Raw genomic sequence first — 27,091 nt, forward strand, 5'->3', positions numbered from 1 at the left:
ATATTAATATAACGATTTTAAGAACTTTTGTCAATAACTCTATGTGAAGACACATAAAAAAGTTAAAACTTTTTTTTAATATATTGTTGTTTTTTTTTTGTAAGCGCGTTGATTTTTTTATGATGAACTTAATAAGAAATTAGCATTACACTTAACTAGCACATCAGTATACAATAAAGAAGTATTTGATATGCTGACCCATATAAGCATATCTACCTCAAGTAAATTTTATATATTTTGTATTAATGTATCGAAATACATAAATAATAATAATAATAATATGTAATAAAATAATAAGCTAATACAAGTATTTATTATTGCTGTTTATATACACTTAAATTTTAGCTTACAGGTTTGCTATGCCACAAATAAATTATATTGAAATAAAAATTTATTAAAATACAGGGTTTTTTTTTTTGGTGTCAAAAATAAACCAAATGTAGTTAAAATACATTTTTACGAGACTTCTTACAATACTGTATTCTTTTGATACAGTAAACTCGATGGGAGCGGAGGCTTTGTGCCCGGAGCACACTTGAGCTGAAATAATGGCTCACTGTTGTATGACAATAGCCTACTTGCTATGAGTTTAAGGACTGACTGCAGAGGCACAATTCTTTGCGAAACACACAAATAAAATCCAGAGCAGATAAATAGAAGAAAAAAAAGAATTTATTGTGTGAGTTGTGACAATGTCCCATTGAAACTACATATTTTCCATACCCATTCCTTCAATTCTCCATCAAAAAAGAAAAAGAAATGGGATTTATGTGACTGACTTCGTCATTTTCAAAAAAGCATGGGCCCACACTTCCAAATTAAACACTGAATTATTGTTGTTGACATATCCCCCACAAGCGAAAAATAAACCTAATCGCTTCAAAAACTTTGATGCGAAAAATTGTTACAGTTTTTGCAGTAAATTTTTCACTAACATATTTCAACTCATTCAGCGGTTATTAAAGAATCCATATCGTAAAATAGCAAACCTGAAACTAAACTTAAGATGCCTAGACCTTTATATTTATTATTTAAACATTGAAGATGATTAGCGTGATATTATTTAGTAATTAAATTATTCATCAAACTTATTTCCAAAAATATAATATAAAACGATTAATTTTTAAAAGTATTAGTATTGACTGTTTTAAATATGAAACAAATACTACAATGTTTATACTTGAACAATATTACATTTTTAAATAATTAAATTAAATTAATTACTTAGTGTACAATATAATTATTTTTAATTACTGTAAACAAACTTAATTAAAATTCATATTCTCGATATTCAATTAAAAATTTTAAACTATTTACATTCCATTTAAAATGCAAAACTATATATATTTAAGGCTCCAATATCAGTATAAAAAAATGTATTTAAATCATTTATAATTGTATTATTTGTTATAACAAAAACTGAAAAACTGAAAAACTGAAAAACTCACAACAGAATTACAAAAGAGTATTAAATGTACATTGTATATTGTTAAATAATAAATGCCACCGCTTTTTATAAACAATAAAATTGTTTAATTATTTCACAGACTGTTTGATGATATTAGTCTTAAAAAAAGTTTTAATTTTCTATATATTTTATAGAAATATATATTGTTCATTATTTTTATTTTCATTTCATTTTTTTAATTTTTATTTATTTGGTTTCATTTTAATTTCTCAGTTTTTAAAATGTTTATATAAACATATAAAAGTATACAGTACTTTTTAGTTTTTTTTTTTTATTACAAAATAACGCGTGACAATTATTTGACCTTAATTTAATAACATGTGAGTAACATAATATATGAAATAACCCGAAATAATTGTTTACATCACTTTTATGAAATTAGATTTTTAATAGACTAAAAATAAATTGGTAAAAAATAAAAAGTGAAGTTAAAAAAAAAACATCAACATATTGTAAAAAAATAATATGAAAAATAATCTTATATTTTTGAATGATAAGTATCAATATGAACTTGTTCAAAATGGATCTATGATATCAATTTAAATTGCGTACAGTTGAGAATATCATGTACTACATATACTTTTAAACTGCTTTCGCTCAGCCAAAACCAAAACCAAAACGTGCGAAAAGCCCGTAACCAAAGACTATTTTCGAATATTTATTGCCGTAAATTTTGCTCATTTTTGCAAGTAAGAAATGTCAATCCGCAGTAATTTGTCTTTATTCCGTATATCTCTTATTAAGTGTTTAACTCGAGCACAGCGAACTACTCAAAAATGTGAGCAGTTTTGTGTACTTGTATAAATCAAAATGAAAATGAATATAAAATGAAACAGGTCAGGTGATCATAAACAAAAACGGTGTACTTTGATTGGTTGTGCATTTCGCTTTGAATTAATTTCTTACGTTACCTACCGTCTAACTGGGCCTTAATTGAGCCGTTAAGTAGAACGAAATTTTCATTTCGCTTTGACTTGTGTTCCTACAATACTTACCGACCAACTGAGGTATTTAATCAAAAATCGAATCGAAAATCAACATCGCACATGCAACCCTGCTAGTTTACCAATGCCTTCTTTTACTTCTTAATACTTTTATTGTTATGTTTCTTTGGTTAATAATGAAGGTCAGTTGCGCTTGCGCGTTGGTGAATTTGTGTACGTGTAAAGTATGTATGCATCTGGAAAAGTGCACAAAATGCATAATATGAAGTAAAATTAAGCATACTTACGGAATTGCTCGATCATTTGTGTAAAACAATAAAAATAAAAATGCAGATGCTAATATTGAAAATAGCTTTTTAATGAATGTAAAAAGTGATTAGTTCAAAATTGATTATGTCCAAATAAAATAAATAAATTAATTGAAAATATACAAATATAAATGCATAGGCAAAAATGCATCACCATCATCACTCAACGTCAATAGTATCAAACTCTTTAAGTGAAGGTGGTATTGCGCACCAACGAAGAAGAAAAAAACGGCCAAATTACGGTACTCGTACTGTAGAAGTTCGTCGTGGCTATAATGGTTTTGGGTTTACCATATCTGGACAACAACCTTGTCGACTATCATGCATAGTACAACATTCTCCAGCAGACCAAGCTGGTTTACGTGCAGGTGATTTCTTAATTTCTGTTAATGGACTCGGTGTATCTAAATTGCCCCATGAAACTGTGGTACAATTAATTGGTAATTCTTTTGGAAGCATACGTATGCAAATAGCAGAAAATTATTTTTCTGATAGTTCGGACGAAGAAAATGCATTTTTATTGCAACGAAAACAATTCAATAGCACCTTATCTTCAACGTCGGGACAATCTGGGATATCGGGAATAAATGGTAAACCGCGATTTTTATATCACAGAAATAAAGTGCATAGATTACGGAATTCTCCAAATAAGCAAACTGTGAAGCATCATTTGCAATCTGAGAGGCCACATTTAAGGAATTCTTCAAAAAGGCGTTCAGAACTTCAAACTTTACGGCCACTTATAGAAGATTTGCCTCTAACACTGCAGCTGAATAGTACAAGCAAAACTGAAAAAAAAGCTTCCGAAATCAAAATAGATGGAGCGCAACAAATTTCTTCGGACGTAGCAAATGTAAGTGCTATGGTACGTATACCACATGCAGCTTTAGAATATCGCGTAATAGTCGGTTACTTGGGAACTATAGAAATGCCAAAACAGATATCTAATAATTCAAAACTTCAAACTGTTAGATCATGTATACGAAAATTGCGTCAAGAAAAACGTCAACCTAGTACTGTTCTAATGACTATACTACCTGATTGTCTGCGACTGCAATCTTCAAACGGTACTGTTTTAGCTAGTTATGCATCTGAACGCTTGAATTATGTGAGCTCATCGTCTGAAAGTGAAAATCGATTTTTTGGTCTTGTCACCAGTTCTATACATACATCCCAAGCTGACGAAGAAGATAATGATGATACAGAAAGCAGAGATTTTTCAGCCGCTGTTAGTCCAAAAACGAAAAATATAAGCATTTCAAACAGTTGTCATGTTTTTGTCATAGATACTAAATTATGTAGCCATCAATATCACAAACTGTATGCAGATCAATTTCATATACAATGTACTGAAGATCCAATCTCGAATTTATGTTTAGAATTTCCAAATAATTCTGAATATGTTGTTAATTTAATACGTAGCATGTATACAATGCGCATACTACCGGCCGCTACATATAAACAGCATGATATTCCTGTACCTAATATGAATTATGCTGGAGCCTCACACTCTCCACAACCTAGTAATATAAGCGAAGTGTCTACAACTACTTCCAACTCTGATTCAGGTATCGGATTTTATAATGATGTCAAGAGTATATCTGATCGAATTCTAGTAGTTGATTTTCCGAAAAGAGTGGAATTTCGAATGTGCAATACTGCTGCACGGCCTAGTGGTATTTTTAATAATTTTGATGTTATTGTCGATAAACGTTTAACAGTACGCGCAATGCCTGATCCTGTAACTGATGTTGCCCAACAAATGCTTCCTGAGTTATCTTCCAACTTCAATTTAATGAATACTTCTTTAAGTAACTTACAAATAACACGATCTTGTGACGATGTACTATCAATGGTGGAACGAACACAAAACAAGGAAGATTTGTTTCCACATACCTCCCTTAATAATATATCTTTAAATTCATTAGCTACACCACCAGTTAATGATACCATATTCCTTCATCCATCGTGTGTTGAACACATATCAGTACATAAAAAACCTATAAATGAATCTACAAATGTTTTTCAAAAGAATGCTGATATAACCAATGTACAGAGTTCGTTGCAAACTAACACTTCATTATCGTATAAATTAAGCCCCCAAGTGTTTGTCTCGAATACAAAACGTAATTCCAAATCGGATAAGAGCAGTTTAAATTTAGAAATAAATGACTATTCGAACACTTTAGTAACATCGAGTGAAATCTGTGAAAACTATTTATGTAAATGGAATAGTTTACAAAATCTGGAGACAACATTAAGAATTCAAAATCGAGATTTTCTCGGAGCTACAAACAGTGAACCAAATTTAGGCGAGGTAAGTAACTCTAAAATGCTATTGCTAAGTTTTACCTTGAATTAATGTGCATTGGATATTAGATGTTATATTTATTTATTTGTGAGTTAACATTAAAATTATTTTTAAAGTTAACTGAGAATAAGGGACTGGACTGCTAGGTCCTTCGCCTTAGATGTTATAATTAATTTATAATTTGCTTTATAAATTTCTATCATCATTTTAATTCTCATTTTATCATCTTAACTAAGTAATGGGTATTTGTATCAGTTTATTTAAATATTATTTTGACTACATTTTATCAATTATTGATTGAATTTAGGTGCAAAAATATATATGAATAAATTATAATTAACTGAGATGTCATAAGTAGAACTACTGGCAACTTTTGTATATTCAATTTCAACCTCAAAATCCACAACGATTTTGAAGGTTCAAAAAACAGCTTTGTTTTTGTCAAAATTTATCTCACTAACACGTTGATAAACGGTTCAAGCACATAAAGGTTAAAAGAAGTAGTTGCGCAAAAACACTGCAATGTTTACAACCACTTTTCAATCACAATAACCTTAGCGCGAAGAACAGAAAGCTGATCTATAGCTATATAATTAGACCAGTACTTTTTTATGGGTGTGTCGGGTATAGCAAAGCTGCCGACACTACTCTCCAGAAGCTACAAGTTGCTCAAAGTCAGGCTCTCCAAAGACTCTTCAAAGTACCGTGGTACATCCCCACGAATGACATGCTAAGAGAGCTTAGAATAGATCCAGTCAAAAAATATATATAAGGGACAAAGCCCTGAAGCTATATGCGAAAACCGACAGGCTGCTCTACTTAGCTCTATCTAATCGCAGAGTAATCACTAACCGCACAGGGCGGCACGCAGATCTTAGATCAGTCATTGAATAATCACGAAGATTATGAGGAATACACAAATTAGTCAGTGAGATAGGTGGGACTCTGCAGAAGCCCCTAACTATCAAAGAGTAAAAGTGTCTAGATGCACAAATTTGGAAAAGGCTCAACATTACATTGAATAACATTTTTTTACTGCTGTTCTGTTAAATTCACTGACCGTCTCAGCCATTATTGAAACATTCAATTCGTTTATGCCTTTTTTAATATTCTTGAAAATCTATTCTCACAATTTTATGTCTCTAAAAATTGAAGAGCGTAACAGGTTCATAAGAACGTAATAATTATATAATTGCAATAAATAATAAGTAAAAACAATTATTCATCAAAGTAATACTAATTCATTATTGCAATATATTATTATAATTATATTTTTTGCTTATGATTCCTGCAAATAATTGCGAGGAAATTTTCGGAATATGATATATTGTTTAAAATTTCTATCTAGTGGTTTGTCTATATAGTAATCAAAAGCATAATATATCGTATTTGTATTAGATTTCAATTAAAAATGAAATGTGAATATAGGAAACGAACACAGTAAAGAAGGTGAGTGGAGCTTTATATATTGTGACATCTAGCCACGAAAACCTTTCACAAGAAACGGAGATATGGCTTATCATTGAGAGAATTGTTTTTAAGCCTGCTGCCATGAACAGAGAGAGAAAAACGCCAGAAAGTCACTGTTCATTAAGTAAGCGTGGGAGGTAGAATTTCAAAATTTTTGTTAGTTAAAATTTATTTAAGCTAATCTGATCTTATTTTATATATTGTTAGACATTTATATATAAATTGTCTGATTTGAAAACGCCAGAATAAGTAATTTCTTAACTCGTTGTGTAAATACCTTCAGTACGTAGAATATCACAGAGACATTCAACGAACCCATGGCCAGCCTACGTGGAATCTGTGTCGGATTTGCATTTACCTAACATTATATAACATATTTAGCTCTTGTTACTTTAAAAAGGCTTTAGTTTGTTTTGATTTTCCAAACAACTAAAATGAAATAAATTAAATTTTGATTTGACATAATAGTGTTGTTGTATATTAATATTGAATATTTAGAATTATATCCTTTTCATATTTAATATTTAACAATTTAATATTGTTTCGATTATTGTTTTAATCGAAAGCTAATTTTTGGCTTCAAATTACTGATTTGAGTCAAAATATCACAAATGAGAAGTAAATGACTGATTTCTGCATACAAAATCTCATATGCACACATGAGATCCACACCCGCGTAACGAATCTCATTTTGTATAAATGAGTTCCAACAAGTTTCAAATGAGTTTCAAATGTAAATGAATACATTGAACATAGCATAAATAAAAGTTTTTTATGGCATTTTGACAGTTTGATAAAGCTGTTTTCGATATAATCACAAAAAAGGTAAATAAATATTTGCATTTCCTTGAAAACGATGCTTTCGATTTTCTTTTTGAAAATCTCTAATTCCCAAAAACTACTCAATCGAAGCTAAAAATAAGTTTTCAGTTTATATTGCAAGGTTCGAAGATATATTTTACCTTCATCCAACATTTATTTGGCACAGGCTGAAAATTATCTCAACAGGCATGTTGACAAATCAGATGTTTGAAATGAGAACAAATGAATAATAACGAATGTAAACACTTTCAAATGACTGATTTGAAATGACTCATTTGCAGGCAGTGTAAACGCCATATAAATGATGCGTGGCCAAAGCATTAATAGTTGTGTTTCAGCAAAGAATGATCCGCTCAATGCATATGCAAAACAATAACAATGTGGTGAACCAGCAATTGAACTGGTTCACATTCTGGTTCAATGTGGAATATGTGTAGCAAATAAAAATGGAAAGTATTTTATGCAAAATGTCGTTGGGAAGATGATTTTAACATATGATACGGTGCAGTAAGAAATAAAAACAAAACAATAAGTGAAAACATGGAGTTTGGCGGAAAAAGTTACGCTTTATTTTTATTTTTAAAACCGTCTTCTAAGACAATCGTTACCTGCGAATGCATTACATTAAATTCTCTTTGGGCAGAGGGCAAAGAACCATTATCTTTGAATGGACTAATCAACCAATTTAAATTTGGATATGCAGAATCTCTTAAAAAAAAATAACTGCTGGGGAATATGTTTGAAAGTGATGCTGTATTATACAGTTTAATTTGTCTACTTAAAACTTGGCTATCTATAATAAAACTTCATCATTTGCATTGCAAACTGCCTGCAAGATAAAGCACTAACAATGCTTCCTATTGAAATAGGCCTTATTGCTGTGGTGTGGAGTACTTATTTTAATATCTGTGTTGTCTATGCAACCAATTACGAACAGACATTTTTGTGGCTTCCACTTTTGCCATATTAACAAGTGCTTCGGCCGGTGTCCAATTGATATGAGTCAAGCACTAACTCTTTCAGTTACTCTCCACACAAAATAATTGTAAAATAAAGCTATTGTATTTTCAATGTGCACATACCTGTTAAATAATTGGTAGTATATCGTTGAAGTCTAAAATTTGCTCGAAATTTTTTTTTTCGAAATCTTCATCGGAAAAATTATTAATAGTTTCCATAAATATATTTTTTCCATATATATTTTTTTTTATTATTTTTAATATTTTTTTTTAAGTTTTTAATTTTTTATATTTAACATTTTTTTTCAATAATGCTCTTAGGGCCAAAATTATTTACACAAATCAAAATAAAAATTACTTTCACATGTGATTCGATCGTTTTCGCAAAAAATATCCAGATCCGTGCTGAAACACGGCTTATATATTCATATTCAGAAACATATATTCAGTAATAATGATGTATATATTAAATTTATTTCTAATATGTCACCACCCATATTTAATAAGATGATAGAAATGATGGGTGTCACTGTATAAGGTATTAAGCTTCAAATATTCTTTAAATTCACAAAAAAAAACGCCTACTAGTAAGATCATCTACTACATAGAAGTCTAATTCTATATGGTATCGCTAGGAATCAATAGGTATATGTATGACTTACGGCCGTCAAATGAACCTCTTTTTGGTCTATAGAAAGTTATACATGTATCTTTATAATATATCTTCAAATCAATTCTTAAGGCATAATGTTTTTCGAAATACCTTTATTGAATATTATTGTATTTACATTTAAATTAAACGTGTCCATTTCACGTCAAGTATTAATTCAAAACAGTACATTTTCCTTATAGATCTTCTGGAAGCTAAATTAAGGAAAAATTTATATATTTTATAGTGTTAACTCCAGAATCTGCCTTAGGTGTTACCTTCAATTTACATAAAAGGCATGATTGGCCGTTTCTACGTCATATGGAGATTTTAGTCCATACAATTTAAACTTTAAATTGTCACGCTGTTTGTATTATAGTTTTTTACGAAACTCATCATGTCATTTTTTCATCTTATAATTATCTACCGTTTATGTATTTTTCTGTAAATATCTTACCAGCCAAGAAAATTTTCACTCATTTCTAGTGCCGCTAAAGAAGCTATACGTCTGTGTCCACACATTGAAGAATGCACGAATGCTAAATTACTATATAGGTACGCATGCCATATAGTATATACTGAATACTTAATAAAGTATTATTAAGTACATAATACACGCATTCCCCTCTGTTATGATAGTTTTGATCCTTTTATTATTATTAGGTTCTTAAAAAAAAATTCTCAATAAAAGAAGCAAAAACTAACGTTCAGAAGCGACGAGAACATTAACATTAACATTCCCAAGAATAAATCGTATCTTCACTAAACAACGCCTTGTGTTCAAGTGATGTCCATTGCACATGTGACTTTCAATGTGCTTGTTAAAAACATATTGCAAATGTGTATTGGAAATACAAAACTCCTAAGACAGGTGTTTTTCATTCTTACAGAAAGCCTACATACATATATAGTACCTTAAGTCTTATTAAAATTTTATTGTAATTCAAACACAGTATCAAAACAATATTTCTCAAATACAGTTAATTAGTTCTAAATTAGTTCTACACAAAGTCAGTAACGGACTCAGGGTAAAGGCACAATCTATTCCAGTTAATATACTATAACAAACCTTTGCAGTGTAGGTATGTTTATCCGCTTTTCCACATTAGCAAACTGTACGGATTGTTGTTAGTTCTTTTTTTTTAATTTTAACAAATGTTACTATAAAGTACCATCAATATATTATATAACCATGAAAATATATATTAATGTTTAATACGAAATACTTCATACAAGTACATGTTATGAAATAAATATTATTATCAAATTAGACATATCTTTCATGCAAATAGTTAGATCATACAAAGAATGCTAGTTAGCAATTTTAACGGCTTAATTCCTACATTTTATATTTCATAAAAATGTTTATATATGTGTAGTTTGTTTAAAATAATTTTCGAATTATTGAGACAATTTTTTTTGACATGTTCATGATCCGGACATCGCTAGTGACGGCGCTAGACTTACCTTGGACGTTGAGGAGACTAGAGAGATTTTCGATCACGTAGATTTTTTACCTCAATGTTAGAAAAAACATGTCATATAAGATGAATTTGTATACTTATACATACGAGATATGCTTATTATGTCAGATATTAATGCCAAGAAAATACTTTGATAAATGAAACAAAAATTACCGTTACATTGATTTTGAAATCCCTAACTTTCGAAGTTATTAATTTGGAATTTACTTATTGTTATAAAATTTTATACATTATTTTCAAACTATTTTGTATTATACCACATAGAAATAAAATGATTAGTGTTAAAACAATTTATAAAATCGAAAATCTAGAAAATCTTTCGAATAAAAACTTCATAATCTTGTAGTGACTCGATAATCCTGACAATTGTTGCAGAGGCGTATGTCCAAATTATGATTTTGTCCAGATTTCCGAAACCAATTTAAAGAGTAAAAAATTAATATAATTTAAGTTTTTTTGATAATGTGTTGTGTACTGCTAAAGTATTTTCAGTATTTCTTTGATTATTAAATAATTTTTCTCCATAAATTTCCATTGCATCTTTTTGTAAAAGTTCCCCTGAGATAAAAACTTTTTGATCTGGCGCCTAATGGCGGCACTTGGATGCTTTTTTAAGCACAACATATGAATAATATGTTATTTTACAGATGTTACATCAATAATAACAATATAAAAGTGATACATATAGAAAAAAATCAACTGTTTGTCCCGATTATAGAGTCAACAATACAATTGACTTTTGTGTTCGGAATATCCACTGTCCGTATTACCGAGCCGATACTGTACTGGATATTGAAATGCGATTCTTATTTTTATTATAGTCCAATTTTTGAATTCTGTTCAAAAATTCGAATTGAATTGAAATTTCTGTATACATAAATAAATGATTTAAATTTCTGTTTGTAATTAAAAAAAAAGTGTTTTTTTTAGTTTAATATTATTTTAAAATGATAAACAACAACTTAAATCCTGTAAAAAAAACAATTACCTGTAAAATTATTATTTGTCGTTAACTCGGGGATCCCGACAGGTGGTTGGGTCAAAACCTTTCTCTCTCATTCAATAAAATTCTATTAAAATTTCATCAAATTCGATCGCTTTCAAGTCAAATATGTAACGCATACATACAGAATCTCATCTTTATATGGATTAAATGAATTAATTTAAAATTAATTACAATAGAGCAATAAGCTTATTATTGTATTAAAAGAACATTACGTTTTTAGCAACAATTGGTGAATTGGAGAGAATTCAATTTTGTCATGACACGCATGTTAGCATATACAGCATACACAGCGTAGCATATACAGTATAATAAAGACAAATACAGACAAGATAGATATTTGAATGCACCTGAAGCAGTTGGTTGATGGTTGGTGGTTGGTGGTTGGTTAGGTAAAATTGTAACTTCAATATATTAATACAAAAGAAATAAGCATATGTTATGTTAAGAAAACTAAGAGCAACAAGTGCAAACCACCACGCTCGGGTCACACTAGGTTGGGCACACGACTTCAGCGGCTCAAACTTGCACTGACAATTGCCGTGCGCTCACTCCACAGTTGCTAAATAATTCTGTTCGATGATAGTCAAATATTTTGTAGTTCAGTATAAAATAAGTAAATGATATAACTAACATTTTAAATAAATTCAAATTGTTTGAGCGCGAAATATAGGAATAATTTGAATCAAATATAACAACAACGTAGCGAAATAACCATTTCAATTAAAATTCAGTGACAATTAAATATTTTCATATATTGTGTGTGAAATACATAATTTCGACTAATTATTCAGATTGATAAATAATTCAGAGTATATAATGAATGAATAAATAAAACGAATGAAATACTGATATCTAAAGCTTTACTTATGTATGCATGTACAAATGTGTAATACAAATAATATTCATAATTGTCTTGAAAGTTTCTATTAAAAACTTTTGATCATTTTAAAAATGGAAATGGAAATGGAAATGTAAATTTCATTATGAAAACTTTAAAAATGAACATCTGGAAAAGCGGTTCAAAGGGTTTAAAACTGGTTTTAATTTGCATTATAGCTTTTTTTCGAGTAATTTTCGAGTGAACCATATTCAGGGAGCAAATACTTATCCTTTATAAAGAAAAACATTCAAAAACATTTGCATATCTATAGGTAAATAGGTTTGTTGAATGGGGTGCAAAAATTTTGATATTTGATAAGTAATAATTAAAAGAATCTATTCACTTAGTGGAAGTGATGTTCCTTATAAATAAAGTAAAGGATACTTTTCGTTTTAGTTTTTCCTGAGCCATTGCAACTCAACATTAGTTTCAATGTTGGAATGAATTCAATAAAATTAATACTAATAAAATAATATCAAACATTAATAATGTTAGACATACAAGCAAACGCAGTAAAAAACGAAAAGACATTTGTAACGAAACCACAAATAAATTATGTTAAAACAATAAAGAACTTACAGCCCTCACAAGAATCAAAGTCAATTGATAATGTAATTAAGAATTTTAAAGAATATATTTACGATTTCAACTCATGCATCAACAATAGTTTTGACAATAGTTTTGAAGTGAAACAAATAAAACGTGTACAAAGCGTATGTCATCAAAAATTAGAGACAAACAAATTATTTGCAAGCTCTCAATTGTCATCTGTAAATGCGAATTTAAATAATTCAATGAAAAATGGGCAGCAGAAAATTACACATCGACAGATGTGTACAACAGATTTACCAAAATTGCGTACAACGGGGGATGTACATATTGCAAAACAGTCAAAAGACAATATTTCCCCAATGAAAACAACTCATGAAGTTTTCAGTCATGCGGATTATTCATGCAAGTCATTCCTTGATCGAAACATTTATGAATTTGTGGAAGAACACTCGGATTTTGAGTCCCCTAGAAAATGCTTGAGAACCCCATGTCGCGTAGGAAATGCGTATATAACAAAAATTCCTCGCTTCAGTAACGACAATTTCAATCCCTTAAAAAATATAATTTTAACGAAACCTAAATTATCGTCAACAACAAAAATTGTCAATCATAATAAAAACGATTTTAAAAATGAGAAACCGCATAAAAATCGGAGAAGAAAAGTCACAGTTTCAAACACAAACAACAACAACAACAACAACAACACCAACAACAACAGCAAGAAGAATAACAATTCAGCGACTATTTACTCGTCAATATTACCTGATTCGATTGCAAATGCGCTGTCGAAAAGAATTAATGTGAGTCATTAATTGTTTGTTTTGTTTTGTGATAACACAAGAAACCATTTTAAAATGTTTTCAAATTTTTAATTAATATTGTATATAGTGTTTTTAATTAAACGTTCCGTTTTTTACATGAAATGTATGTTACAATATATTTCTTTAATATATTCATACATATGTATGTATGTATTTACTTATTAATTGATCGTATGCAGCACTAATTTATGCGCTTTTTATTAAAACAAAAATAATATATACTATTTTTGCTAAGAGACAATAAATTGAAGGTTGACATTACACTCAAAAAACTTTCATTCTCAACCGCTCTTTCAACTACAAAGCTCCCGAGTGATAAAAAAGAGACTTTAAAATTACTTCGTACTTTGTGTTTTTATGTGTTTTTTCTAGCTCATACGAAGTTGTACTTTGTTATCGAGACTCGATTGAGTATAAAAGATCCAAAGAGTAAAATATTAGTTCAGCATTTATATCGTTATATTATTAACAATTTTCTTACAATTTATTTCAGAGCATGGCGAGGCCCCATTCATTCATTTTCCGCAGTCAATTTAAATTATTTGTAAGTGTACTCTCTCAAGCACTCTTTCACAATTTTTAAATTGAATATATGCCCATTTATTATGGTGTTCAGAGAGTTTGTTAAATTGATTGTGGTTTTCTAGTCATCGTTAAACAAATTTTTAAATATTTTTAATATTTGCTTTCTTAATTTGTAATATATTTTGAGTTTAAAGTTCAGATGCACATTTGTATTTTTTATTCGTATAATATATTCGTATATTTATTGAACATATCTAATATGTGTGCAACCTTAGCAAACTTTTATTCACAATCCGACTTAGCACTTAAACCGATTTTAGTGCTGAATGCTCTGAAGTTGTGGTATGACGTGTGATGTCCGTTGTGTTCGGTTGTTCGGTTATGATGTATAAAAGTTAAATTTCTATTTGTGTTAATTATAATACAGACACATACAAAAATTATTTTAGCGTAGACGAAAAGTTTTGATGAAATATGTATTAAATATATAGATATAGATAAGCGGAAACTAATAAATATGAAAAAAGTATATATGTTAACTTTTACTAATTAAAGAAAATAACAACAAAACCCACAAAGCATAAAACAACGACTAAATTCATTCTTTGAATGTTTTAATATAATTTTAGTTTTACTTAATTGCATTAATGACCGGACTTTGCTTGACGGTTAGTTAAAGTTACTTAAAATGCAATGGTCAGCGTATTACTGTTGTCAGCCCTGCCCAGTTCCATATTCATTAATTTTTTGAATAGTCAATTAGCCATAAATTTTACTTTTTTTTATTATTTTTTTTTTGATTAAATTCTAACCGCACTCATACGATCCAATTAGTTTAATATGTTATATTGTATTAACCTTATTTGATTGCCACGCCAATCTTTTTTGTTGATGAAATATGAACTTCATTTACAATTATTGTGTATGTCAACATTTATTTTTCTTTCAAGTGTCATAAGACCATGTAGCTGATACTTAGTATAAGCACTGACATTTTTTACATATTAATCATGCAGTTAAAATGATAATGAATTTAAACCAATGTATTGATATATTAATTTTATGCATATGTATACATACATATATACGATGTGTCGTAAAATTAACGCCAAAAAACGCAAAAATATTATTGCCAGAAAAAGTTTAAAATAATTGATTTTATATTGAGCTTTCAAAAATAACTACTACATTCTACTTAAAATTACCCAAAATTACCATTATTCAATCTATGAACAGTTTTTTTTTCAGTCACAAATCGTTTGTATAAAATACAAAGTTTAAATTAGAAGACATATTTCATATATGATATGATCATAAATGTTGTAAATAATTTTTCTGTTATTTGCAGAATTGTGATTTGGACGTCGGTGCTTCGCCACTTAGATGTGCTTGGAGCCATTCATCGTTTCGTACGCCACGTACGGATAAACATCTGAAAAATCAAAGCCCATTAGTTCGTCGCACTGCATCCATGACAGCTTCAGACAACGATGTTTCTATTAGATCTGTGACAGATAGTAATAAAGAATTTTATCAAAAACAGCTCCAACATCGTATTCCTGTAAATGACAATCAAAATGCACAGTTGACAACTAATAAAATTGTGATATCCAATCCAAAATTATCGCAGGCAAAAAAAGAAATAATGGAAGAATTAGTAACGTCGGGGGCAGCTGCTTGGGGTAATTCTTTTGAACGCATGCTAGAAGATCCCTTTGGTTTACACACTTTCGCCGAGTTTTTGAAAAAAGAATTTTCAGCGGAGAATATTTATTTCTGGACTGCGTGTGAAAGATATCGACAGTTGGAAAATAAAACTGAACGCAGTGTTCAAGCATTAAGTATTTTTAATAAACATTTAGGGGATGGAGCAATTGAACCTGTAAATGTTGACTCGCATGCTCGAAATTTATCTGAAGAAAAATTAAAGTGTGCCGAAATTGACATTTTCATACCGGCACAAAAACAAATTTTTAATTTAATGAAATTTGACAGTTATCAAAGGTTCATACGTTCCGATCTTTATAAAAGTTGTTTAGAGGCAGAGCAAAAAAAACAACCGTTACCGTACGGGATGGAAGATTTTGATGAACTTCTACAAACTCATTTTCATCAAAATAGCTTATCAAAGGTAAAATTAAATTTGTAATTTGTTACAAAACTTGTCCTAAATAATTATTTTAATTTAAGCTAAAAAAATCAGTAAGTAATGCAGAAGACAGGCGTCGCAAAAGTTTACTTCCTTGGCATCGTAAAATGCGTAGTAAATCTCGTGATCGTGAAGCAGAGAATAAGGCAACTACTTGCAAAGTACCACAGATAGCTGCTAATTCGCTTAAAATACCATCCGTATTCCAATCTAATTCTACAAGTGATATTCACAGCTCTCGCTCTTCGCTTTCTTCTTTTGATGCCTTACCGTCAGTACATATCGTTAATCAAGTAGATAGCCACAGTACGGAATCCATTACGTGTTCGCTCTGCCGAGTAATACTCAGTGATGGTGCTACTACAATAGTCCAAATTCGTCCCGAAGACACAGTAAAGCAGTTAGTTGAGCGTTTATTGGAAAAGCGTGGATTGATATATAAATTTTATGACGTTGTCATTAATGGAAGTGCAAAATCAATTGACTTGCAAAATTCTGCAACAGTGATTGCGGGTAAAGAAGTATTTATAGAGCAACGTGTAGCATTTAAATTAGATCTTCCTGATCCCAAAGTTATATCAGTTAAAAGTAAACCAAAGAAACAATTGCAAGAGGTTGTTCGTCCTATCCTACTTAAATATAATTATTCAATAGATAACGTGCATGTTGTATTTCGTGATACACATGAGATGGTTGATTTATCATTGCCTGTCACTATTGTTGATGGTCAACGTTTACAGATAATTCAAATAGACAAACCAAATACATCAAAATATTCAAAGCAATGCTTATTAAAAAGTGCACCATTTCCTATTAAAGTGGAGCAATTATCTTTCATCAGTGAAGAAAAATCTAATATATACTGTGAAAATACAGGTCAAAGTACGTTAGACGAAATAACTAACAAAGTATTTAGTGAGCTATTGCAAGGTAAAGTTGAAGCACATGCATCCAACAAGCGGTTGTCAATACCACCTAATGATGTGTGCTCTTTAAAAGTAAGTATAAAATTGTAGAATTTCAAGAACTAGTATTTATTCTGATTTTGTAAAGATCAGAATAAAGAAAATGTGTTAAAGAAAATATGTTTTTGGTTTTTTCATAACATAAACAAAGATATTGTGTCGTTCTACAACATTTCAATATATTTTTATATATTTTAGTCAGATGATTATGTGTCTGAATCCTCGTCTTTATTTAACCGTGCACGGGAGAAAAACAATCAAGGTTTGAATCTAAAAAACAAGTTATTTTGTAATCAAAACTCCGAAGAAAATATTACAAGTTTTAAATCTACATGCTTAACTGATGGAACATCTCCAACTATAGAGATCAAGAAACCAATAATTGCGAAATTAAAAGCTGGCGTTAAAGTGCAAGTAACTGAACGAATGGTTGAAAATCAAGGTAATTGTAATAATTTACTATATCGGTATCAATATGACAGAATTTTAATTTATATACAAATTTTCTATTTATAGATGAACTGCTAGAAGGGTTAAAACGTGCTCAGCTTGCCCGATTGGAGGACCAAAGGGGTACTGAAATTAATTTTGAACTACCTGATTTTTTAAAAAATAAAGAAAATATGAATGAGGCTGCTTCTAATCTCCGGAAAGTACGTGCAAATTTAAGTCCAATAAGTAAGCAGATTACACTACATGAGTCCCTATCGTCATTAAAAGAACTTCCTCAACCAGCACCAAGATTTTCCATTACTAATAAAAAATCGACATCTAATTCTACGAAAAATTCTGACTTACAAAGCTTACAGCAAATTCAACCAGATGAATTAAGTATACCAGTAGAAGCTGATATTGTATTAGGTGGGAAAAGCCCGCCACCTCTACCACCTAAACCAAAAGTATTACCTACAAAGCCATCAAATTGGGGTGTATCTTCTGTAATTGGCACACACACATCATCCTCATCGCTGTCTCTATCCACTAAAATACCATTGACAGACCACAGTCGCAAAACACAAATATCTAATGAACGTTGTTATATAGAAGAAACCAGCAGCAGCTTCGTTTAATTATGCATGCATATCATTATTAAACTACATTATGAATATATATATACATATGTATATATCATGTGTGTAATGTATAAATTATAAAACATGATTATTCTACAAAACGAAAAATTATTTATTATGTAGTAGATATTATAGCTATAAAAACAAAACAATTTTACTGTTATTTTTTACTTTATATATATATATAAATAACATGATTTACATACATAAATTTTATATTTGTTTTTCACACGGATTTAATTTTCCATGCAGCAAACAAATAAAACAAAAACAATCAAGAGGTACTTCCTATAGATCTTTCTACTTTGATTGCGCCATCGGTTGGTTTTTCAAGTTCTAGCTGTTCTCTGTCTTCATTAGGTTTAGAATCTGCAATTTTCAGTTGGTGATCTTCGAATTTTTCTATTATCTGATAAGTGGCTAAAGGAACTTGTTGTGCTGGTAGCCAATCCGGTATTATTTTGTCATGCAAACGCCATTTTCCATATTCATTAGAAATATGTTTTTCAAACACAATATATTCTAAAACATCCTTAGCAATAATCTCACTTCCATGAATAAGACGTCCAAAACGATCATAAATAGCTAACATTTGCTGCGAATGAAAACGCACTGTTATTTGAGCAAACATATTTTCTTTTGTTATTATATCGGTGACACGTGCGTGGACGACTCGCGGGGGTTCTAATGACTTTAAAAATTTCCAATGTATAGTTTTATCTTTAACATTATGCATCATTTCAGGATAACATCGCTCAGTAACGAATTCCCTAAGTTTATGTTTTTCCTTTAAAGCCATGTGTCGATGTGCGTCTAAATATACGTCCTGTGCTTCAGTCGCAAATTCATTGGAATCAAAATCTTCTTCATATGATCGGATTTTGCGCACAGCCAACATACTTTTAGATTTTTTTTCGAGAAACTCAAACTTTTGTTTGGCTCCACTAGCAGAAATTAAAGATTTTTTGCCATCTCCTTCAGGGGGAATATAAGGTTCGAAAATTCCCCCGGTACAGCTTATGTGAAAGGGACGTTCTAACCATGGCCGCGGTGGGAGAACACCACGTTCCTTCATACGACTTCGAATTTCTTCCTGTGATAAGTCATCCTTTTTTTCTTGATAGTTAGGTAAATCAACATGTATAAATTTTTGTGCTCGTTGTTTTTTAAATTTTGGATTCCAGTGCTTCGTCTGACGGCAACGTACTTGCATTAGAAATTGTCCGGCACATATTCTAGGTGTTTGTGAATACTGAAAAATTTTTTTATAAACTTTTTATTGTAACTTTATATGTAGGACATACCGGTATAAGGCGGTTTAGTGTTTTAAATGAATTTAAAATCTCCATTTCCAGAAATGATATTAGCCTTTATACAACTAGAAAATTAATTTCACGTTAAATAAAATATGAATTGATGTTACTTAATATTGTTGACACAGTGTTGCAATTTTGAAAATGGTTTATATACAAAATAAAACTATGTAAATAATATTCATATAATGTTTATAACAACTAACTCAATTCTTCTATTATTATTAATTTTATTTTTTTATTAAATTAAATACATATTTAATAGTTGTATTTTAAGCAATTATATTATGGATCAAATTTAAATAAAATTTGAGTACATACTAATATTGCGAATATGGCAACCTCTCTAGGCATGCTTTGTTTTCTTTAATAGTTAAACAATGATATTCTATTGAAGTTGCTGTGGGCACGTGCGATTGTTTAGACTTCAAAAAGATCCATAAACTAATTTTAATGTTTTTCAATTCAATTCGCTTCCCATTTTTAAAGGTTTTTCACTAGTTTTATATATTTATGTTATTTATTAATATGATGCATGCTTTATAGAAGAGCCAGTTATATATACAGTCTATCCGAAACAAGAGCTTTGCCGAAAAAATGTCGGAAGCATTACAGAAAGTTGAATGTCTTAATGAAATTAAGGAAACAGAACGTGAAAAAACTGTTGAAAAAGTAAAAACGATTAAAGCACTTAAAAAATATGCGAAAAAACGTAAATGGGTTGAATATAGCCCCAGAGAGCAAACTGATATTGCGAGCAATAAATGTGAAGCAGCTGACAGAATAAAACGTAAAAAGTCAGCAATACTGATAGGTTATTCGGGCGTAAATTATTTTGGTATGCAAAGGAATCCTGGCATGTCAACAATTGAGGAAGAATTGTTTAAAGTAATGCTTAAACATAAGTGGATAACGGAGGACGGATTTGAGCAATCTCAAAATGCATGCTTTCAACGTGCGGCCCGCACTGATAAAGGCGTGTCAGCTGCTCGACAAGTTTGTTCAATAAAGTTACGTACGTTTTGTATTTTAACATAACTATATAATACATTAATTCCTTTTATAGCGGATAATTTAGATATAAAATCTATCAATGAGGATTTGCCAGAACAAATTCGAATTTTTACAGTGCAACGAGTTACCAAAGGTTTTAATTCGAAGGACCAATGTAATGCACGCACCTACAGTTATATGCTTCCCACTATATCGTTTGCAAATTATCAAAAACAGTATGATTCGAAAAGTTATCGTATTGATTTAAATACATTGGAAAAATTGAAAGAAATTCTCACAACGTATGAAGGAACTAAAAATTTTCATAATTTCACAAGCAAAAAGTAACATATTTACCTACAATCCTACTTGAAAACAATATAACTTATCTACTTTTAGAAATTATCATGATCCCTCAGCAAAACGTTATATAATTTCATTTACATATTTGGAACCATTTCTTAGTCCTCATGGCAGTGAGTTTATAAAATTAATAGTAAAGGGGCAGAGTTTCATGCTACACCAAATACGAAAAATGGTTGGACTTGCTATTGCCATTGTACGTGGTAACACTACTGTTTCTACATTGGATCGTGCTTTTACACAGGAAAAACTTGATTTGCCAATGGCACCAGGGTTGGGCTTGGTTTTAGATACAGTTCATTATGATCGGTATAATGAACGGTACGGAAAAGATGGCTTACACGAACCTCTTGATTGGAAAAAATATGAGACTGAGATAAACGAATTTGTTGAAAAATATATAGACGTTAATATATATGAAACTGAATATAAGGAACATTCAATGATGGAATGGTTAGATACACTTCATCGGCACTCATATGATGTTCGTCGGGATGTGGCGGTAGAAAATTGAAATGACAAAAGTATATTAATTTCTAAAAATTTAATATAAATATTTTTAAAAAAAACTAAATGAAAAATTAAATACTTATGTCACTTTATAACAAAAAACGTATTTTGATTTCAATATTTGTGTATATTGTTTTCCTAAAACAATCATGTATTTTAATAAAAAAGTGATTAATAATGCAATCAAAGTGCTTTTTAAAAACGACCTCCTTTCTTTTTCTTGTGTCCACCTTTACGATGCTGCTGCCTTGGTCCTGGTGTAGACTCTTGATAAGTAGGTGGAGCTGGAGAGTGTTTTACAACGTTTACACGGTTCGACATGTCGCTAAGATTTTTAAAAAATTATTTGAATAACTGAATCAAAAATACTCTTTAAAATTACTTACAATTGTTCAGAAGCGCCACTCGACATACCCTGCGAACCTTTAATTACGTCCTTGGCACGACGATCGCGTTTCTTTCGAAAACCAGTACGCTCATATTTCGGTAGCCAGCGTTCAGAGTCTGGTGGTATTTCAGAATTATAATTTTTAGGAAGCTTTCCCTTGCGTTTCCGGTTAGTCCTTTTTTTTTTGTCTGCCGTAGGTGTCGATGGAGATTGATCAGTTTTAGCAATTGCCGATTTCTTTGCTGCTTTTGTTGACATTACCCAGTTCGCTGCTTCCAAAGCGTCAATATCAGAAGCGGTAGTTAACGTTTCTAACTTTGGCAACCTTTTGCTTATTTCTAAGGCTCGTTTCGCATTAAATTGAGCATATGCAATAACTAACTGTGCTAACACTTTCATATCATTCGGTTTAATTTTAAGTAACTCTTCTAATGATCTAGCCGCTGTTTCACTAGCACCGCCGCGTAGATGAAATTCAGCTGCTTGTCGCCACATATCTGATAAATCACCACTACTAACCTAATATTTATTCTCTATAATTATTATTGCGAACTAAGTACAGAAACGCTATTTTATTTACTTACGTTATTAGTCTTATACCAATCAACAGTCGATTTTAATAAGTCCGATGCTGCAGGTTTATTATCGGTGCCCAAATAGAGAGTAACTAATGCAGACACAATTCCTGGTTTATATTTGGCCTCACCTAAAGAAAGCAGCACTTCTATAGCTTCCTTTCGATTTCCCTACAATTATTATTTATATAAAGCTATGTAGTTATAAAAAAAAAGAAATGAAAATATGTAGTACCTGAAATAGAAGTAACTGAACAATTGCAAATTTCGTTTGGAATGCGTTCTCTTTACTAGTTTTAGCAAATTTATTCAAAATTTCAATTGCGTCCTTGTACCTTTTTTCCTTACACAATTGTGTGCAACATATTAGCAGTGATTGAAATTCTAAGTCCGGGTAGCTTTCTAATAATTTTTGGCAAAATTGTTGCACTTGATCGCTTGAGCTTGTCAATAAAGCCAATAGGCAATTATTAAGAGCAATGGCTCTCTTTTGACGTGTATTTAATTTATGCTCACATGCATCGGCCAAAGCTAAACGTATTTTTTTCTTTGAATCAAAAACGTTTTGGTCCTTGTTAATTACAACAGAATTGTTACTGGCAACGGCGATAAGAGCAGGATCTTTTGGTTTTTTTCGTAGACAATCGGCGTATATAGCACTTGCTTCCTTTTGTTTGCCTTGCATTTGTAAGCAGTATGCGATTTGTACCTGTATAGCATACAGCTCTTCACTGATTTCATCTTCTCCATCTTCTTCTAATGTTTCGCGGCACATTTTTTCACTAGCACGTAATTTACGTTCGGATTCACCAAATTTTTTTTGATTTGCTAATATGCAAGCACTGTTAAAGTACTGTTCATACGTTTCTTCAGGTATTTCTGGCAATGATTTTCTCTAAATGAAAGTATAAAATTTCTATGTTTTAATCAAGTTATAATTTTTTACTTACAACATCAACAGTTAAATTTGCAACAACTGCAGTCATATTAGCACGTCGCTCATCATCAAAATCATCATTGCTATTTTTAATGACTTCTTTGTATAATTCCAAACATTCGTCATAACGTTCCAAACGGTATAAAACCTGTGCACGAAGTTCCTTAAGATTTTGTGGTAAAAGACCGTCTTTGAAGCTATCAATTGTTTCTATTGATTGTTCAGGATTGTTGAGGCGATACTCACAGTAAGCTTTCTCAAATATCATCAACGAATTTAGTCGATTCTTTTCAATGAACTTGTGCGCTTCTTCGAATTTTGAAACTTGTATAAGACATATTACTTTGCAACGTAACGCTGTTTCATCATCTGGCACAACGCTCAGTACTATAAAGGATAACTATTTAATTAATTACCTCTCCAATTGCTTAATGTGTACTCACTTCGGTTAACAGCTTTAATTGCTTTTTGAAATTCACCATTTTGTCCTAATTTATTTATTTCAGCATAGGCACTTTTTATCAATAGTTCTTTAGAATTTACTTCCTTAGACATTTTCGCATTTATATGTGAACAATTTATATACAATTCACAAATCACGCCTTTAACTTCCAAAATCTATGTTCGGGGCAGTCGTGAATATTGACACATCATCTTACAAAACAACGTCGAGCAGAAACAGTGAAATTTTTAACTCAAACAGGGTATTACATATATGTATATAAATAGTTATTTTTTTATTACTAAAATTATGAGTATAGTGTTATGTTAGTATTGTATGACGCATTCAATTACTTTAAAGTATTAGGGGTTTTCAGGATGTCTATGCATCGCTCCATGTGCAAAATTATTTGATTTTACAAAAACAATTTCCTTTCTTATGAATCTGCATTTGATTTGTAAGACAATTTTCAAGACCATATTTTTAACACCTCTTGTTACGTCTATTGTGAATAATACTACTCTCTTTGCTGTTCGCTGGGCAATACTTAAGCGAAATTGTCAAATTTTGTTTGATTTTGCAATTTTGTGATTTTGTCCAATTGTTTGATTTCCAATAACGTCAAAGTATGTCAATATATTCTTTTTTTATTATTGCTTCGCATTGTTAAAACTATGCATATCAAATCTGAGTTATATCTTACAAGTAAATAAATATGTAAATAAAAATCGGCTGTTCTAAATATTTTCAATACTAATATGCACATAATGCATTAATGATTATTTGAGTTTGCAATTTGAATGTGCATTTCAACGATGCACAGACATCCTGAATACCCCTATTGTTATAAATAAAAATTAAGAAAAGCAATTCAAATTGTTAAAAATTATACACTAATTTTTATTTTATTTTATTAAGATGCGTGAGATAAAAATATACTTATTTTTAAATCCGTTTTCTTAGTAAAATTTGCCTCGACATTTTTTAGCGTGACCATCGTCTGTTAAAATTTAGATAAAAAACGTAGACAAAGGACACCAAATTGTAAACAAAAACAAATTACCAACAAAAACTGCAACTGCTAAATCAATTTTATTTAATAAATTAAAAACAGACATGGATGAAAAACTTACAACAATAACAAAATACGATGACGAAATGGAAATCTAAAACGGGTCCAGTATGACCAACAAAATTATTGACCTTCATTTTCAATCACAGTCGGAAATGTTAAGGTACATTGGCAGGTAATAGTATCTGCAAAAGTTCGTTCGTTCGGAAGCCTTCCGTTTTGTGTGATAGATTTAAATATAGATTATGAATGTTAGAAAGTACAATTCTTAGTATAATATCAAGAAATATGAACTTATATTGTAAGGTATTATTACTTTTCACGCAAATACGTTTTATTTTGCTCTTTTGAACGTAAAACGGCCGACATTTTCTATTTGATTCCCGAAAATAACAGTTATTTTTGAGTTTTATGTTTTCAAATTATATATATATATATAATAAATATTAAATTATATAAATAAATATATATATTTATTAAATATTTTTACATCCAGAATTAATATTATTAATTACATTTTCATACATATATTTTTAAAGATTAAAGTTTTAGATTATTAATAATTAAATATTGTAGTATATTCGATCATGGCAACCCTGTATAAAGAAATAGATAAAAAAGGAAAAATACAAAATGCGTGGTTGTTCGTCGTTGTGCTCAAAGGAGTAAGCGTGCCGTGCCGTAATTAATATTATTATTAATAGCAAATCGTAAATCTATATAACTTTAATCAGTAAAGTATATTGTATTATATATAAAGAATATAATAAAATTTGGCGACGAGGATAAAACATTAAAGGATGGCGAAAAATTTTGGTGAATTAAGTCAATATAACGTGGCGTCGGGGAAATAGAAAACATACATGGAACAAATGGAATTTTTCTTTGTTGCAAATGACATCACAGACGCAAAAAAGAAAAAAGCGATCTTTTTAGCCTCATGTGGGACGGAAACCTACACGATATTAAAATCGGTTGCCACACCGATTACCATTTTAGAAGAAAAATTTACATTTGAGGCGGCAACTAAATTATTGACTAGTTATTTTTGTCCGGCAGAGAATATAATAATACAAAGGTTTAAATTTTATCGGAGAAACCAAAAAGAGGACGAATCAATTTCCGAATATTTGGCAGCGCTAAGGAAATTGAGCCAAGACTGCAATTTCAATGATTTGGACGAAATGTTACGAGACAGACTAGTCTGTGGCATGTACGATGAAAATTTACAAAAGCGGCTTCTGGCGAATGACCAGTTAACATTAAAAATAGCGCAGGAGGAAGCTATAGCATCAGAAACAGCACAAAAAAATGCGACGGAACTTAAAACGTCAGCCAGCCTGCCAGGATTGAATAAAATTTCAAGCAACAAGGTAAAACCAAATCGTGCTCCAGTGGACCATATTCAGAATTGTTATCGTTGTCGAGGAAATCATCATTCAGATCAGTGCAAATTTAAAGACGCGGAATGTTATTATTGCAAAAAGCGTGGACATATTGAGAGAGCTTTCATAAAAAAAGCAAAAACCAAAAAGCCAGCAACAAATAATGGGAGAAGACCAAACAGAGTAAATCTTTTAGATACAAACCAGGAAACTCAAACGACGGAGTATTTATGGTCAATGTTCGCTAAAGGTAGTCCATCGGTCAAGAGAGTGATTACGATAAGTAAGTCACCGGTACAAATGGAAATAGACTCGGGGGCAAGTTACTCAATAGTAAGTGAAAAGTTATTTAGAGAAAAAATGCCGTATATTCCGCTAAAACCAAGTCAAATACAATTAAGAACTTGGGGAACAGAGAAAAATCTTAAACTGAGTGGGGAAGCAGAAGTACCAGTCTCAGTTGGGAACGTCACAAAGAAACTAAAGTTGTTAGTAGCAGCGGGTGATGGTCCGGCTCTAATTGGTCGAAATTGGTCGAAATTGGTTTAACGATTTGGGAATTACTATAATTATGCAATTTATGCAATATAGAATCAACTATTCCAGTAGAAGTGATGAACTTCAGTTCATTTTTTGATGGAAATCTTGGAGATTACAAGGGAAATCCTGTGATGTTATAAATGTCAGTTTCAAGTAAACCGAAATTTCTTCGATATCGACAAGTGCA

The 27,091-nt window shown here is 30.5% G+C and overlaps 5 protein-coding genes across 9 annotated transcripts; 3 read left to right on the forward strand and 2 right to left on the reverse strand.

Moving 5' to 3' along the window:
- The first annotated feature begins 2,617 nt into the window (after window positions 1–2,617).
- Window positions 2,618–18,484, forward strand: LOC119677557 (regulator of G-protein signaling loco). 5 transcript variants are annotated; one of them, XM_038088956.1, is made up of 5 exons: window positions 2,618–5,037; window positions 15,548–16,330; window positions 16,390–17,346; window positions 17,512–17,755; window positions 17,830–18,484. In XM_038088956.1, the coding sequence occupies exons 1-5, from the start codon at window positions 2,866–2,868 to the stop codon at window positions 18,381–18,383; spliced, it is 4,710 nt and encodes a 1,569-aa protein (XP_037944884.1). In that variant the 5' UTR covers window positions 2,618–2,865; the 3' UTR covers window positions 18,384–18,484. The 5 variants fall into 5 exon arrangements, with proteins under 5 accessions (XP_037944884.1, XP_037944885.1, XP_037944886.1 ...); XM_038088957.1 differs by lacking the exon at window positions 2,618–5,037 and adding an exon at window positions 12,775–13,653; XM_038088958.1 differs by lacking the exon at window positions 2,618–5,037 and adding an exon at window positions 14,490–14,585.
- Window positions 18,485–18,487: 3 nt separating this feature from the next.
- Window positions 18,488–19,864, reverse strand: LOC119677559 (probable 39S ribosomal protein L45, mitochondrial). The gene is made up of 2 exons (XM_038088962.1): window positions 19,691–19,864; window positions 18,488–19,638 (listed from the first exon to the last, which is right to left on the reverse strand). Exons 1-2 carry the CDS (start codon window positions 19,733–19,735, stop codon window positions 18,661–18,663), a joined length of 1,023 nt encoding a protein of 340 aa, XP_037944890.1. The 5' UTR covers window positions 19,736–19,864; the 3' UTR covers window positions 18,488–18,660.
- A 195-nt stretch (window positions 19,865–20,059) lies between these two features.
- Window positions 20,060–21,600, forward strand: LOC119683736 (tRNA pseudouridine synthase A). The gene is made up of 4 exons (XM_038097543.1): window positions 20,060–20,188; window positions 20,246–20,714; window positions 20,766–21,036; window positions 21,092–21,600. The coding sequence occupies exons 1-4, from the start codon at window positions 20,153–20,155 to the stop codon at window positions 21,567–21,569; spliced, it is 1,254 nt and encodes a 417-aa protein (XP_037953471.1). The 5' UTR covers window positions 20,060–20,152; the 3' UTR covers window positions 21,570–21,600.
- A 77-nt stretch (window positions 21,601–21,677) lies between these two features.
- Window positions 21,678–24,128, reverse strand: LOC119680209 (signal recognition particle subunit SRP72). Its single transcript, XM_038092907.1, has 6 exons — window positions 23,909–24,128; window positions 23,479–23,852; window positions 22,764–23,423; window positions 22,538–22,699; window positions 21,952–22,472; window positions 21,678–21,890 (listed from the first exon to the last, which is right to left on the reverse strand). Exons 1-6 carry the CDS (start codon window positions 24,018–24,020, stop codon window positions 21,761–21,763), a joined length of 1,959 nt encoding a protein of 652 aa, XP_037948835.1. The 5' UTR covers window positions 24,021–24,128; the 3' UTR covers window positions 21,678–21,760.
- Window positions 24,129–25,842: 1,714 nt separating this feature from the next.
- LOC119675460 lies at window positions 25,843–26,913 on the forward strand. Its single transcript, XM_038086668.1, has one exon. It carries the CDS (start codon window positions 25,843–25,845, stop codon window positions 26,911–26,913), a length of 1,071 nt encoding a protein of 356 aa, XP_037942596.1.
- Window positions 26,914–27,091: the final 178 nt, after the last annotated feature.

Source organism: Teleopsis dalmanni, chromosome 2, assembly GCF_002237135.1.
Source record: "Teleopsis dalmanni isolate 2A chromosome 2, ASM223713v2, whole genome shotgun sequence".
In the NCBI taxonomy this organism is placed as follows: domain Eukaryota; kingdom Metazoa; phylum Arthropoda; class Insecta; order Diptera; family Diopsidae; genus Teleopsis; species Teleopsis dalmanni.

Coding starts and splice junctions, on each gene's coding strand:
- LOC119677557 (XM_038088956.1), top strand. CDS start 2,866: ATGCATCACCATCATCACTCAACGTCAATAGTATCAAACTCTTTAAGT. Junction 5,038..15,547: donor GTGAACCAAATTTAGGCGAG/GTAAGTAACTCT, acceptor TGTTATTTGCAG/AATTGTGATTTGGACGTCGG. Junction 17,347..17,511: donor ATGATGTGTGCTCTTTAAAA/GTAAGTATAAAA, acceptor TATATATTTTAG/TCAGATGATTATGTGTCTGA.
- LOC119677559 (XM_038088962.1), bottom strand. CDS start 19,735: ATGGAGATTTTAAATTCATTTAAAACACTAAACCGCCTTATACCG. Junction 19,639..19,690: donor CACTAAACCGCCTTATACCG/GTATGTCCTACA, acceptor AAAATTTTTCAG/TATTCACAAACACCTAGAAT.
- LOC119683736 (XM_038097543.1), top strand. CDS start 20,153: ATGTTTTTCAATTCAATTCGCTTCCCATTTTTAAAG. Junction 20,189..20,245: donor TTCGCTTCCCATTTTTAAAG/GTTTTTCACTAG, acceptor CATGCTTTATAG/AAGAGCCAGTTATATATACA. Junction 21,037..21,091: donor CATAATTTCACAAGCAAAAA/GTAACATATTTA, acceptor ATCTACTTTTAG/AAATTATCATGATCCCTCAG.
- LOC119680209 (XM_038092907.1), bottom strand. CDS start 24,020: ATGTCTAAGGAAGTAAATTCTAAAGAACTATTGATAAAAAGTGCCTAT. Junction 23,853..23,908: donor AATTAAAGCTGTTAACCGAA/GTGAGTACACAT, acceptor TATCCTTTATAG/TACTGAGCGTTGTGCCAGAT. Junction 21,891..21,951: donor AGTGGCGCTTCTGAACAATT/GTAAGTAATTTT, acceptor TAAAAATCTTAG/CGACATGTCGAACCGTGTAA.
- LOC119675460 (XM_038086668.1), top strand. CDS start 25,843: ATGGAACAAATGGAATTTTTCTTTGTTGCAAATGACATCACAGACGCA.